Source organism: Arachis ipaensis, chromosome B6, assembly GCF_059453495.1.
Source record: "Arachis ipaensis isolate K30076 ecotype BB chromosome B6, ASM5945349v1, whole genome shotgun sequence".
Taxonomy (NCBI): Eukaryota; Viridiplantae; Streptophyta; class Magnoliopsida; order Fabales; family Fabaceae; genus Arachis; species Arachis ipaensis.
This window is the reverse complement of record NC_142441.1, coordinates 9,647,422-9,663,403: the sequence shown is the minus strand read 5'-3', so window position 1 is coordinate 9,663,403 and position 15,982 is coordinate 9,647,422. Positions and strand designations below refer to the sequence as shown.

Sequence of the window (15,982 nt, the reverse complement as noted above, 5' to 3'; positions counted from 1 at the left end):
GAAAGGGGTGGTCAAATAAAAAGCTCTTATTTTTTGCTCATTTCAAGTTCACCTCAAGTCCTTTCTTTTTTGCAAATTGAAGTCTTCTCTTAAATCAAATTGAGTGCAATTAAATAGTAGGAGGGAAAAAAAAGCTTCATATGAATTGGAGACTACTCTCTTGTTCATTACGTGTAGATTACTTTGCTTCATTGGTTTTGACAAATCAGAGTACATGGATAAGAAACTATAGATAAAATCTAGAATATCCAAATCTGTACTCCTTTGTGAAGTGATTTCCTGGTTGGTGCTTCATTTAATTTTTATTTTCATTTTTGCTAATAATCGTGCTTACTACATATGCTTTGTTTAGACACGTGTGTGTGAGAGAGAGAGAGATGGCTAATCAAGAATATTTGAAAAAACACCATTGTTGATACACAAACTAAGATACCATATTGAGAGAGTGTGAGTCAGAGAAAGAACAGAAATAAAAGTGGAGAATAATGTCTGAAGGTACCCTGCCAGGCCAACTTGTCATAAAAGGCGGGTCGGGCATGGAATTTGAGCCCGAAAGACAGCTTGCCTAAGGCCAGCCACCACTTTTTTGTGACCTTTTTTGTTCTACAAAAGTTATACACTTAAAACTAAAAAGAAATTTAAAGAAACAATAAAACGTTTTTTGGTATATTGGTAACTTATTATATAATAATAAAACATTTTTTCAAAATATTTTTTCATTTAAAAAAAATATTAGTGCTTAATTCTTTTGAAAACTGTTTTTTTAATATTATTTTTAAAAAATAATTTTTGGTAGGCTACTTGCCAGTTCGCCAAAATTGGGATGGATCGGCATATTTGGCCCAGATTTTTTTGCCGGGCGGGATAGGGGGCAGGGTGGGCCAGCCTGCTTGCCAACCCTCCCCGTCACTATCCAATTTCAAATTCTAGTTAGTCCTCTTTAGTTTGGTAGGTTTCATGATTTTCGTGCCTTCCCTGCTCTGCATCTCTGCAGATCATTGTTTAGGAGTTATGGTGTGCATTTTGCTGCTTTTGTTTCTGGTGTGTCCTGGACATTCTACCTTAATTCTTCAGGCTTGGTATGTTCAAAAGTTTTCGGGTTTTCCCTATTAATCATTTCACCTGATTATGGTTAGAGATTGTCTCCATAAAGGTGCAAAGATCTTTGTTATTGTATAATCTTTTTTAATTAAAAAATCCTGAAATGTATGTATGTTTCATGGTGTTTCCTTATCTGGTATACAAAGGCATTGGCATCCAGTACTGTAATAATTAGTTGATTTGTCATTGTTTCTTATAAATTGCCATTGTTTCTCCTTGTTCTAATGTGGTTTTAAATGACTTAGGTCCTTCAATTTATGATTTATATGCTTTTATTTTCCTGGTTTTTAGAGGACAGGAATTATTTAGAGAAGTTGACTCTTGCTGTCCTTTCACATCTTCCAACAGCAGTTTTATATGTTCATGACCTTTCTGGGGAGTGTGGCACTTCACCATCTGATCAGGTGTGCTTTTTATGACAATTGAGTTGATAAAATAACTAAATTAAGGCTTAAACTCAATTTTCAATTACCGGCTATAAATATTATTGAAATATGTACTTTGTATGTAGCTCATCAGGTTCCTTTTAAATTAGATGTATGTGAAAGCCTTTTATTTTGTTTTTAAGATGTTTATTGCTTCTGTATTCATGATCCTTTGAATATTTGTTTCAGATGTACAATTCAGAGTTTTACCTTAGATTTTTCATTGTATTTGAAGTATTGTCCATTGTGGCTCTTTTTGGTCTATATTGATATATGATAAGCTACAATTACATGATAAAGATATTACGATTGACCACTTGATGTTCATCCTTCAGATTTTTTTGTCTGTCTGTTAAGCGTTACTTTATTCCAGTCATGCTTTTTATTATTGGTGTTTATGACTTGGTTTGGATCAATTTTGATGTAACAACTAAACTGATTCAGCCAATTAGAATTATTTTCTCAGGATTAGATTGGTTTTTTTAATTAAAAAAACTAAACCAACCTAATGCAATCAAAACTGGTTTAGACTGTCCTGGTTAATTCAATATTTGGGGTTCTTTTTTAATGCAAAATTTGTAAATTAATAATAAAGGATATGAGACTTTTGTGTAATTGAATAGACTAGAAAGAGGACTAAATTTATATTGTTGCGCAGTCATCCTGTAGCTAGAGCTACAAGAAACCTAAGAAAATCACAGGAGATATTATTAAAAGAGATTTAAATATTAATAGTTCAAATATGAATGTGATTCCAGACAGAACACTATGATGTTATTTGATCCCGACTCCACCTTGTTGGAGACGGCTTGCTTCTTGTCTTATTGTAGAATTTGGGTGTTTGAGGAAAAAAGAATTGAAGAAACTTAAAATGGGACTAATTGTAGTGTAAATTTACTTGGGAGTATCCCCAAGACTCCAATCAGTGTGTGTACATATATGCTGAATACATAATTGTGTACATAATCAAGTGCCTTAAATTTATAGAATGACGAACAAGTTGACATTAATAAGTATCCTATGTCCTATCCTATTTCTGTAGCATGTCAACTTTATTTACATCAAAACAACGCTCCTCAAGGCATGCATGTATATTTTATGCATCAAACATGTTACATATGTTTGTAACTCTTACTCCCATGTATATTGACAAAGCATCAGTTGATGATGGTTGGTTACTTGGTTATGCAGTTTTCAATATACAAAGAGATCAAAGAAAGGTTTAGTGGACATTTGTGGCTTGATGTTGTATCCAAATTTGATCTGTTGAAGCCATCACCTGTGGTCTATGCAACAGAAAAGCCATCTCCCACAGAATTTGAGCTGGAGAAGTACCGGAAATCAGGTCCTGATGGAGCTATTCATGTATCTGTCAAAACACAACAGGGACTAAATGAGGTCAGGCAAATCTGTTTCAAGATTTCATATTTCAGCTAGAATCTTTCATGGTTCGGGTTATATAAGAATAAAGCCACGGCAGTGTCTAGCAAGTAACATTTTTGTCGATGAAAATGGGTAGGGTTAAGTGTAGATCTTCTTGAATAGGAATTGGCACTAAATTAACTACTAAGATTCATTGCTTTTACTGTGTAGCTGAAGAAAAAGTGCATGAACTTCTTTGCCTGCAGATGGCGAAGATAAAACATACAATGGAACAACCAAGAGAAGTGAAAGGTACCACTCAAAGCGTAACAGCAAATTTGTGAAGAAACTCGCAGCTAAAATAGAGGAAGTTGAAGTCTTCATAAAGCCTGTAAATCTTGTAAAATATGTTAGGCACCATCTATGCCGCACCTCCATACTCGAAAACCAGCAAAAGCTTCATTACAGGCTCCTCTAAGCAATTAAGCACCACAGAATTGATTTAGCGTAGCAACAAGAGCTGAATCTTAAGTGCTTATGTACCTTGGCATCTTTGACATCTTTATTGTTACATTCACATTGGAGATACAATGAAAGCTTGTTTGTTCGTCGCCTTTGAACTTTCAATCAATTTGGCCACAGCATGTAATTTTTGTTATCATTTCGTTGTAACGTTGATGAGCTCAAAACGCAAATCTTGTCAGAAATAATGATAAAATTGGTTTGACAAAACACTGATAATTTATTTTCAAATCTTGTTTGTCATGTAGGTGAGAGTAAAGTTTTACTTTTGCCCCATAAATAATTATCACAAGTTTAATTTTGCTTGAAAAGTAGATATATTGTATGGAAGACAGCATATATAAAGGAATGTTTTTCATTTGATGAAAGAATTTACATTCTCCTAAACGTCATGGTTAGCTTCTACATTCTATTTACGAAGAAAAGAGAATGCTTGAGCCAGAAAAATAATAATGCAAAAATGCTGTTGTTCAGTTCATTATTGTCAAATGCTAATTTAGGCAGCAATAATGGTGGTAATTTGATGGACTTGGTTGGTTGCCTTTTGTTCTTTACTTGAAACATAGTAAAGCAGAACTATCAAAGACAAATTGAAGTCCTCTTCCTTTTCTGCTGAGATGAGTAACCAGTTCCTGCTTTATGTAAAATGCATCACTGTCTCTTCAATAATAAGTTTCAAACTTCACTTTCACCCAACAATGGTAGTGAAGGTGGATTACAGCAAAATCACAACTTACATAAAGTCAAAACAAAAGAAAAAAAATACGGAAATAGCTCAAGAAGTAGGGCAATATGGTTTCCCCCTTCATCCTCAGTTGCAAAAGTAAACCAAAACCAATGACTCTGACAATCACACTTTAAGATTAATCCATAATTACCTCCCTGCACTAAGAACCTGCTGCTAATTTCTCCATGACAACTTGTTCACAATGGCTGCACTCTTCAGTACTGGAAACTCTCAACTGCAATTTCGAGTATAAGAATTAGATAATGGAAAAATAGCCATAATAGAACACGTATAAGATAAGCACAAAATCAGCAAAGCAACATAAACATTATCAAAGAAGCCACTCCCACCTTAAGCTTGAATTTCAGGAAATTTTAGGATCCAAATTATCAATCAAATCACAGTCATTTGGCTGCATCACACAGTCACCAAACAAGTCTCTCAGTTTCCCATGGCGCACCATGTTATCCCCCTTCACCACGCAGTCTTTCAAACCAGGAACATTCTTCTGAAGAATACTGCCTTTGTGAACATGCACAAATGGATCCATCAGCTGCTTCAACTGCTTGATGTTCTCATCATTTAGATTCTCAGTTCTGAATGAAGAAACTGGTTCCCAACTGAAACCTTTAGATTCTTTCTTCTCTTGCATCAATCTTCTTTGGCAGAACTTTTTAAGCTCAGGAGGTATGGTATCCGAAAAGCACGGTCTGACCACGCAGATTGTATTGTAAAGCTCCAGAAAATTGTTCTGGAAAGGAGTCCCGGAAAGGATGATTCTCTTGTGAGTTTGAATCTCAGAAAGAACCTTCCAAATCTGACTACTCTGATTTCGTGGCGTGTGTCCTTCATCCAATACCAACAATCCAGGAATTTCAAGCAGGATTTTTCCCATGACCCCTGTGGCAGCATTCTCCTTCAAGCTTCTATCACGCTTCAAGCCGGTAAGCCTCTGAAATAAACTGTAGCTGATTCCAAGAATACTTGGTTGTTTGAACCAAGAATACAGCTTCACCATCTGGATATCTTCCTGGCTTGGAGCAGACCCTCCAACTTTGCTGCATGCAGCTAGGTGCTCTTTTCCTGAAGTGTCTTGATTGCTCAAATTATGGAACGGAATCTCATTGTCCCACTTTCTGAACTCATCTTCCCAAGTTAGCAGTAAGCTATCAGGAGCAATAATCATGGGATGGCAATCTGGAAACACTTCCAAGCATGTCTGAAGGAACACGATGGTCAGCCGCGTCTTTCCAGTCCCTGGAGCATGAGAAATGATGCATCCACCCGTGCTGTTCGAGTCACAACTCTTCAATTTAGGAAGCTCCATGGTTCCTGCCAAGTTTTTCCAAAGGAATTCAAAACTTTCAAGCTGATGAGCATACAGGTTTTGCTTAGTATCTGCTGGAATCAGGTCCCAAACTGTGCCTTCCTTGTTACAGTAACCACCTTCTCGGACACCGAATGGAGCATCATCAAAGCATAAGCCATTAGGCCCATCAGATAGCAGCTTCTTTCTTGATCCTTCTCTTGGATACTCACTCACCTGTATTATGTACAACAGAAGCATGCAAACAAGCTCATCCCATAGTTCAAATCAACACAAGGCATCAATTAACAAAATTAAGCATTGATTATTGGATGAAGTGAGTATTATAGTTCAAGAGATAATAGTTCACATCAACCTTGATGTCCTAGTTCATCAATGAAGTCTACTTACAAAGGGTACCGGCATGCCTTTTATGTCTATGACCATCCAATGGCAGAGTATGCAATATATTCCAGTCTCTTCATCATGGACAAACTTGTGCTTACAATGGGTTGCTGGAGCCTCTGTGTTCTGTTGCGTTTCGACAATCTCAACACAGCCAACCTGCAATTCATAACATAAATTATGATATATATCTTTTAGAACGTCAAAGATCAAAAGAAGCTTATGACCGTAATATGTTTTAATTATAATGTAAATGGCTATTTAGTGAATGGCCTTCATCAACTTATAAAGGTATCAGGCCTAAGGCTATGAGATGAAAAATCAGAGAGAATGAAAATGTGATCAATGAGATTGTGATCTTAATTGTTTTCTTACACTGCAGTATATGATTGATATATAGACTAACTATCATAACTAATAGTGCCACACCAGCTCTTACTCCTAACACGACTCGTTACTAGTTACATCAACTCTTTGAACATTTAACAACTCACCAAAATTTCAAAAAATTAAATCAATCATTGAAAATAATACAATGCGCCTACCACTATTGTTGCACATAAAAACACAGATACAAAATCCAACATTCAATATGATTATAAGTTAGACATTTTATTTAGTGTTTCAGCAAACGAAAGATGACTTACCAAGGAGTCAACTTCACCTAGTCTGAGCAAAGCATCCATTTCTTCCCACAACATATCCCTCTCCTTCTCAGATTCAGTTTTTTCAATTGGCACTTTCTTTGGAACAAAAAATTTTCTCTGAACATTGAGAGCTGGTTCTTTTGAGATTGTATCTTGCTTATGAACATTATCTGGATAATGCTTAATCCGAAAGCATTCAGCAAGAAGTTCAATCAACGGTGCCTCCTTTGGCCTAGATGGATTTGTTGTCACTCTATGTTGCTCCCTCTCTTTGTAACTACTTTCGCAATCCGCCCCGGCCTTATGCTTTCCTTCAGCCTCTCCTTCCTTCTTGTTCTCCTTCTCTTCCTCAGCACTCTCCATTCTTTCATCATTCATCGGCACTCTTTAATCGATCATCGGCGAGTCCCCTTTGTCCTTTGCCACAAAATCAGACACACTTTCACGACCCTTCTGTTTTACCAGTTTCTTTTCATCCTTTTCTGAATCATCCTCCTCAGGTGGGGATGGACGCGAACGCTTTTGGGAAGAGGCTTCAATATCAGCACCAACATTTTCTCCTGTTCTTTCCACTCTCTTCCGTGCTCTATTCCCCGCCGGCATTGGTTTCTTTGCCACCTTGTTTCCTTTGTCTTCGTTCTTCTTTGAAGAACAACCCTCCACTGGTTTCTTAGCCACATTCATTGAAGACCCTCCACTGGTTTCTTAGCTACATTCTTTTCCTTATCTTCATTCTTTTCTGAAGAACAACCCTCCACTGGTTTCATAGCTACATTCTCTTCCTTATCTTCATTCTTTGTTGAAGAACAAACCTCCACCGGTTTCTTGGCTACATTCTTTTCCTTATCTTCATTCTTTTCTGAAGAACAACCCTCCATATTGCGTTCTCCAAAGAGAACACTAGCACAATCTGCATCCTTTGGTAGCATTTTCTCTTGTTGATGATCAAACACATTATTTCTCGGTTGAGGATGAATTGTTCTTATTCTCACCATTCTTCTTGCGAATTCCAGAGCATTCAGTTTCCACAATCACCTCGTCACAGCTCAAAACTTTATTGCTATGAGACTCAAAAGTTGGCTCTCTTCTCTTCTTCTCCTTCTTCCTCCTCTTACATCTCCTCTTCTCCTTTTCCTCCTCTTCATCCTCATCATCAAAAGAACTTGAACCACTATCATCACTGCCTGAAGATGAAGTTGATGCTGAAGCTGAATTCTCCCTCTGACTCACTTGAAAGCCCAAAATCCCAGGCCAAACTTCTTCCACGGCCCTCATCACTGTTATCAGTGCCTTCATCACTACTACTATCACTCAAACCAACGATTATAGGATCGTTGGCAGAAGTTCCAGCACCATCAATAGGAAACACGTTTTGGGATCCTGATCCAATCGGAGACGGATTCAAAGACCTCTCTTTCTTCTTGCTTCTTGTTCTGCTAGCAACACCATTAACCATCACCATGCTGAACCAAAAAGAAGCCTTTTTGTTTTCCGTTAATTTTTCTTCTTTCTTCCTGCTCCTTTTCGCCTTCCGCAGAAAAACGTTTTTTTTTTTGTAGAACAGCTTAGGGAGGAAGGAACGTGGAAAAAAAAGAAGAAAAAAAGAGAGAATAGGTTGCAGAAGACAGGCAATGGCAAAGCTATTCTGCCTTGGTTCTCTACTGTGTGTTAATGTAAAAGGCGCCAAAGAGAGCAAAGCAAATCGGGTTGTAATGGGTTTTCCAAATATGGTAACTTGGTAAGTAAGAGTCAGAGTAAACTTTTTTTGGTACTAATAAAAACTGACACTATCTTTTCAATTTTTTTTATATTTGATAAGCTTGGCATGTATGAAATAAAAGTTGTGATATACTTTAATATTGTAATTTTTGATTTTTTTGGAAAGTGTGAAAGATACATAAATCGGAGGGTCCGATTTCTATACTTCAAATTTTTTAATTTTTTTTAACAGAAATTCCTCGATCCGATTTCTGTATCGTCACAATTTCCTCGGTCCGATTTCACAAATCCTTTAGTCCGATTTCTGTATCCTCATAAATCGGACAGTCCAATTTTTGTTTAACTAATTAAACGGTCTCATATTTAAGAATAATACCCCATCAACCCACATTTTAAAAAAACACGGTTATTACTCCAATATCAAAAACAAAATCTTCTATGACCTCTCCTACTCTCACTCTATCACCAAAAAAAATACTCTCACTCTCTCAAATTTAATATAAAAGAAAAAAACAGATTATAATTATGTATATATCTTTTTATTGTTAAGCAATATTTTTTTTAAAAAAATATTTTTAATAATAAAAAATATTATTTTAATTTTAAAATATTATAGTCTCTGTGATATAGAGTAAGTTTGGATAGGTTCATAAGTAATTTTTAGTTTATGAAAAATTGTAACATTAATGTTTAGTATAATTTTTAAAATCAAATTGTGACTTTCTAAAAAGTTATTTAATTGTTTATAGAGGAGTTAAAAAAATTATTTATCTTATAATAAAAAAATTTTTATTATTTTTTTAAAATAAATACTTTTAAAATTAAAAAATTAAATAGAAAATAACTTATTTATAAATTATATGTTACTTTTAATATAAGTATTTATTATTTAAGTTTTTTTTTAAATTTAATTAAATTGTTTATTTAATTTGGCCATAATCATGACATACATACATATATATATATATATATATATATATATATATATATATATATATATTTGTTTTTCTTTATAGATTATAGGATGAGGGATAGAAAAAAATTATAAAGATCCAAGATTCAATTTTTAAAATTTGTATATAAAATAAAAAATAATATAAGATTTTGTAAGGAAGAGTGACTTTGAATATACAGTATATCTATTTTATATATATGAAAATTGATATCTAGGTTTTCATGTAAGTGAGAATGAATGATATATCAATTATAGTATTTTATTGTTAAATTAATTTATTTTATAAATTGTAATTTTTATATAGTTTTAGTTTTTTTAATCATCTATTCTAATTAATAGTAGTCTACAATGCAAACATCATCTTCTAATTAATATCTATTTTAATATAATTATTAGACTATCTTCTAATAAAAAATCTTATCAGTTTTTGTTATTAACTGTATTTGTTAAAACGTTATTGCATCATATATTTTAAGTTATGAATCATGCATATGCAATGACAAGAAATTATAAGGTGTGAAGTCAAATTGGTATCTAATGATATTGGAAGAAATTATTAAAATGTTTGGATTTATTTTAATTCAACATTAAAATTTTGTTTTCTTTAATTCTTGTTAGGGGGATTGTTTTTGTTTCAGAGAGAAGTGGAAGTTAGTGTGTGAGATATATAGAAATAGACAATGAACATAGAAAAGGGGGGCACACACAACACTTAACATTTGATCTTCTCTTACAAGAAAATGGAAACCCAAGTTACTCTTATTTTTATTTTATTCCTTTTTTCTAATTTAATTTTGGTAAAATTTGCATGGCCCCCTCTCCTCTCTTCTCTCTTTCTCACTTCCTGCATCTTCTTAATTGCTGCATTTTGGGGTAAGGAATTATTCAACCAATTTGTTTAACTCCATATCTTGTTATTATTAATTCTTGTGTATATATGTATGTGTTGCTATTATTATTACATCTACATTTTATTTAATTTTTTCTTGTTCTGTTCTATTTGTTAATTAGCTTGACAAATGACAAGTCAAAATTTCTGAGTTATTTTGTTTTGTATCCATTTATATTATATCACTTTCAATTTAACTATAGAAAAAAAGTATATATATATTCTCAATTTTTCTAAGCAGTAAAATTCTATTCGATCGACTACTTTCTATTTTTAAAAGTATATATATAATTTTTATGATTTAACTAAAATATGCTAGGTATATTTATGAATTGATATAAAGAATTAATTTTTAATTACTCAATATTAATCAATTTTTTATTATAATTTTTTTTTGGTAGAACTTTAGATTTAGGATTAATATTTATGCTTTAAAAGTTATAATTTAGAATTTATTTAATTATGATTTAAATATTAGGATTTAAAATTTGAGATAAAATTTAAAAAAATTGACTGATATTAACAGAAAAAATTGGCTCTCTAATTAATTTTTTTTTTAATTTTATAACATGTTACATATTATATAACTATTATACACATAACTCTAACCTTTCTTAAAAACAAAAGATGAATAGAATATAAAGAATATTAATATAATTTGTCCAAAAAAATAGATGATCAAGTGTGATGGTTTCAGTGGCTAAGAGAAAGGGGGGTTGAATCTTAGCCCCTTTTTGCTTGTTAACACTTGCTGGATTTAGAGGAGACTTTTCTGTTTTTAGCTCGTCCCTAGCCACGAGACATTTTCATTTTGTCTCGTCACTTGGCACGAGACATTTTTTGTTTTTGCTCCTGTGCAGTAGAAAACAGAAATGGAGTAGGAGAGAAGGAAGATTACACCCAGATATATCCTGGTTCGGCTGCTAAGTGCAGTGCAGCCTACATCCAGTCTCCATCACAACAATGATGGAATTTCACTATAATCAACTTGATTACAAACTGTAAAGTGCTAACCCAACTTACAAGGGGATTCCCACAGAATCATGAAACACAACATAGATGAACAAAGGAACTCTAAGACATCTATGGCTTTTTCTTTTAATTTTGCACTCTCTGCCTTTTTCCGCTCTATGGCTTTTTCATACAAACCTCACTGTTTGCCTTTTTCCATGAGACTCAAGACATGACAAAATTAAACAGAAAATACTAAACAGAATACATTGAAGGAGAAGAAAATCTGTAAGCTTAGGTAGCTCTGAGAATCCTGTGCCTTGCACTCTCAATGCTTACTTCTAACTCCTTGCCTCAACCAGTGGCTGTTCCCCCTTTTTATAGAAGAGAGAAGCCTCCACACTTGAAGCTAAAAACCCAAGCCAACTTCTTCTTCCTTCAAGAAACTGGTTCGGCCACACAGAGAGAGAAGAGATAACCATGCAATAACCAACATGCAATTACCTCTAGTCCTTCCTTGGTCATCACTCTTCATCAATCCGAGCTCTCCATCCTTGGCTTGCTCTCCAAGATGGATTTCTGGCCCTTGATGCTTCATGATGATGATGACTTCATCTGCTTCAATCTCTGCCTCTACCATCACTTCGCCACTCTAGCTACTTCCTGTGGTAGTTGAGCAGAATCAAAGACAAGTCATCCTCAAAGAATCTCACCCTGCTGGCCGAGATCTTCTTCTTCCTTTTTGAGCATGGAGAAGCCAAGATTACCTCACCAAATCTATCCAAAATTGGTGACAATCTCAACCACAGCTCATTTTTATTTTTGTATGTTTTCTTGCCATCATTGTGATGGTCTTTAGGCTTGCTTTCTCTTCCTTTCGGTAGCTCATTTTTGCTTCCATGGCTGCCAATATTTTCTGTGTAATAACCGAAGAGAGAAAGAAGTGAGAGAGAAGAAAGAATCTGAAGAAAAGCAATTCAAAGTTGTTAAACTAATTAATTGAAAATAGCTTGCTTTTACTTCCCTTAGTTGGCGTGTAGCAATAATGCCATTAGTCAAATCAATCTTCTCTCACTTGCTTATATTCCCAATGCTTAAATTAGCTTTGAAATCCTTTCAGGAAGTGTAATGGAATCCGTTGGAAGCATTTGATGATTTGTTTTTCTTTGCTTCATGGATTCGGACAAAGCATGAGGAACTCTTATGGAATTGGGCTTGGTTGCAATAATCAATAAGTTTCTTGGCCCAAAATAACATTTGCTTTCCTGATAAAATTTGAAGTATGCATGAAGCAAATGGGAAAGCATGTAACACACTTGGGCTTAGAGCAATCAAAATTATTTAGGCCCAAGTAACATAAAGAATCAAGTCAGCCATATTCATCATATATTTTTAAGACCAAAGGCTGATAGTAATTGGTCTTGCACCAGAAATTTGTTTTCGGCCCAATATTAAAACCTGTAACAAAATTATTTAATCAATATATATATTGAATGAAAAATTCAGATTAATAATTTTGCAATTAATTTATTTTAATAATGTTTAGTCATCACAAATATTAATTTAGAGTTTTCCAAACTCATCAATCTCTCCCTTGATGACAAACATTATTAAAATTGAAATGGAAAGAAATTGATAAGATTGAGTATGAGTACTCCCTTTGAAGATTGAATTTCTCCCCCTTTCTACATGTCACATGGCTCCCCCTTAATATATACCATTTTTACCAAGGAAAGTACTAATATGTAACATTTTAATCAAGCTTCAAGAACAATGTTATTTAGCATGGTAGATGATGCTAAATGCTTGATTTATGAGCAGTTTTAATTGATAATCAAAACTCATTTGATATCATAAACTGATTTACTGCTCAAACAAAACAAAGTTGTTTAAAAAAAATTCAAATATTTTCCAGTCAAGATATCAGAGCCATATTATTCAAGTAAGGAAAATATTTTGAATCATATGATCAAATCAAAACATGGCAATTATTTGAAGGAACTGCCAAAGATAAATTTTCAAACCAACATGTTTACCAAGATGAATAAGAATATTCCTATTTCAATACAAGCATGTTCATCAAGATAAATCAACAATCAGGCATTCATATGATCAATACAAACATATTGTCAAACATCATTATAAGCCAAATGTCAAGTGCATAACAGCAGTAACCATAGTAAATGCAATAACAACATGCATTCTTTAAACAAGGGAGATCATGAATTTTCAATTTGAAAATTTCATCCCCTGTTTCAGCAAATCCTTCCCTGTTTTATTAGTTTCAATTTCAATTTTGGAAACTATTTTCCTCCCCCTTTTGACATCAAGGGGCACCTGCACAAAATATGAACAACATAACAAAATATCCATAATAAAGTAACAAGAGTGTAGCAAAGTATCATAGAGCAGTGAGTATCAAGTCATGTTCCTACAAAAAACAGATTGAGCCTAATGGAGCCAATATCAAATAAAGTAAAGAAACAGTCATTAATCATCAGAAAGATTGATCTCTGAACCGGAATCATCATCATAATCCCCTGTTCCCATGTCATCATCAAAGCTTTTAATCATGAAACTAACTCTTTCGTGACATTTCTTCCAAGCCCTTTCCTGTTCATATTCCAATTTCCGAGCAGCCTTGTGAGATTTACGCATTAGCTTGGCCATGTTGCGAAACTCTTTGAGAACTTCTCGGATTGATTGAGTGACATCTGAGGGTTCAGGACGGCTCTTCAGATCGCTGAGAGATGGTTCAGAGGGAACAGACCGCTTGCCTTTCTTGCCCGAAACTCCTCCTCCTTTAATCATGGAAATCTTGTTCTCAACAGATTCATTAGACAAATCAACCTTAAAGTACTCAAATATACATGTGAGAAACATGCCATATGGAATATTAGCCTTTTTAGTACTCTTTACTGCTTCCCACATATGACGTATCATAATATAAGCAAATGAAATTGGGGTGGAAGTAATGAGAGCAAAAAGGATAATAGAATCAGAAACTGTTACTCTATGATGAGAACCACTTTGAGGAGTGAGGATATGAGTGATGATGCGGTGCAATAGAGAGTTCTCCGGGCCAAGGGATTTGTGAGTTGGGATTAATCCATCTAGTCCAGAGAGGTTTGCACAGATGTGTTGCAAGATAGCTTGTTGTGTAACTCCCACTTGATCATCCCATTTATCAACCATGTAGACTTTTGGTCCTTCATCTTCATACCCAAGAGCAGCACCTATGGTTTGAGGAGTAAGGGTTATGTAAACACGCTTGACGTAAGAGTGGATTGAGCCATCAATCAAACGCATGTTTGCATAAAATTCCCGGACCAGCCCCGGGTAAACCAGTTTCTGAATATGAACCAGAGGGGTCCATTTCAGAGCATCAAACAGAGAAGAAAAGTTGATTCCTTTGGTGGCCAGATTTTCAAGATTCACCAAGTAAGAGGGGCAGAGATGGCGTTTCAGCAGGACTTCTTTGTGAAATTCATAGAATGCACATGAGTAGAACCTAGAGGGATCAAAATGGGAATGAGGCTTGTGAAACTTGTTCTTGAATTCGAGTGACTCCAAATTCGCAGGTTCATTAGTATCATGCAACACAAAGCTTTTCTGCCTCTTTTGAGAGCTCCTTGCATGTGGGGTGGATCTTTTCGGCGATGATTGAGGGGGCGAGGTGTGAGACTCGTCTTCATCTTCTTCAACACTAGGTTCCTTGGCCTTTCCAGATTTGCCTCTTCCAGACGTTTTCTTGGCAACAACCTTACGGCGCATGGTTTCAATCCTTTTGGATGGAGGTGATTGAGTAGAAGATGAGGTAGAATGAAGATGGATATGTGTATGTGTTGGAGGTGATGAAAAAGGTGGGTTCTTTTGAATGGGGGTTCGGTTACTTCTCCTAGGTGCAGTTTTCTTTTTCATGGTAAGAGAAATGGAGAGGTTGAATATGAAGAGGTGAGTGCCGAATGAGAGGGGGTGGAAGGAGGTTAGTGGTGCAATAAATGAGGATTGGAGAGAGATGATGGGAGGTTAATGACCATAATGGCGCGGTTATTACCCAAATGGGAGTTTCAAAGAGTGATAAATAGGGAGTTTTCCTTGAATCAAGGGATTTAGTTGGAAGGAGAAGATATGATTTGACAACATACTTCTTCCAACAAGATTTGAAAAGACAATCCAAGGGATTTTGTGATTTTATTTTTCAAAGAGGGAATAACTAACTAAACTGCTATGGTGGGGTCAGGAATTATTAGGTGGGGCCCATGAGAATTTTAAAACTGCGTTGCCTCCCCCTTGATCATAGCTCCTCCATCAAGCTTGCATTTTTATCTCGTCCAAACCTACGAGACAAAAATGAATAGAGTTAAAAATTCACAAATTTTTAATGAAACTTAAATCAAACATTCCCAAACTTTTTCTCAAGGTACAGAATCTGTCTTCACAGAGTGGTTTTGTAAAAATATCAGCAATTTGGTCTTCAGATTTTACAAATTGAATATCAATAGTTCCCTTTTGCACATGTTCTCTAATGAAATGATATTTAATTTCAATGTGCTTTGTTCTTGAGTGTAAAACAGGATTTTTAGAAATGTTTATAGCACTCATATTATCACAAAATAAGGGTATACTATTGATTTTAATTTGTAATCTTCTAATTGTGTTTTTAACCAAATTAATTGAGTGCAACATGCAGATGCGAAAATGTATTCTGCTTCAGCTGTGGATAAAGCCACTGTGGCTTGCTTTTTGCTTGACCACATATTGAGTGAACTTCCAAGGAAGCAACACATGCCGGATGTGCTTCGTCTATCCACTCTATCTCTCGCAAAATCTGCATCACAAAATCCTACTGCACAAAAGTCATCAGATTTAGGATACCATAATCCATAATCAAAAGTTCCCTTAATATATCTAATGATGCGCTTAACAGCCGTGAGATGGGATTTTTTTGGGTGAGATTGGAATCTTGAACA

At 34.7% G+C, this 15,982-nt stretch overlaps 1 protein-coding gene across 1 annotated transcript; it reads right to left on the bottom strand.

Moving 5' to 3' along the window:
• Positions 1 to 4,501: 4,501 nt before the first annotated feature.
• Positions 4,502 to 6,873, bottom strand: LOC148554573 (SNF2 domain-containing protein CLASSY 4-like). The gene is made up of 3 exons (XM_088490380.1): positions 6,496 to 6,873; positions 5,855 to 6,007; positions 4,502 to 5,680 (listed from the first exon to the last, which is right to left on the bottom strand). The coding sequence occupies exons 1-3, from the start codon at positions 6,871 to 6,873 to the stop codon at positions 4,502 to 4,504; spliced, it is 1,710 nt and encodes a 569-aa protein (XP_088346506.1).
• Positions 6,874 to 15,982: the final 9,109 nt, after the last annotated feature.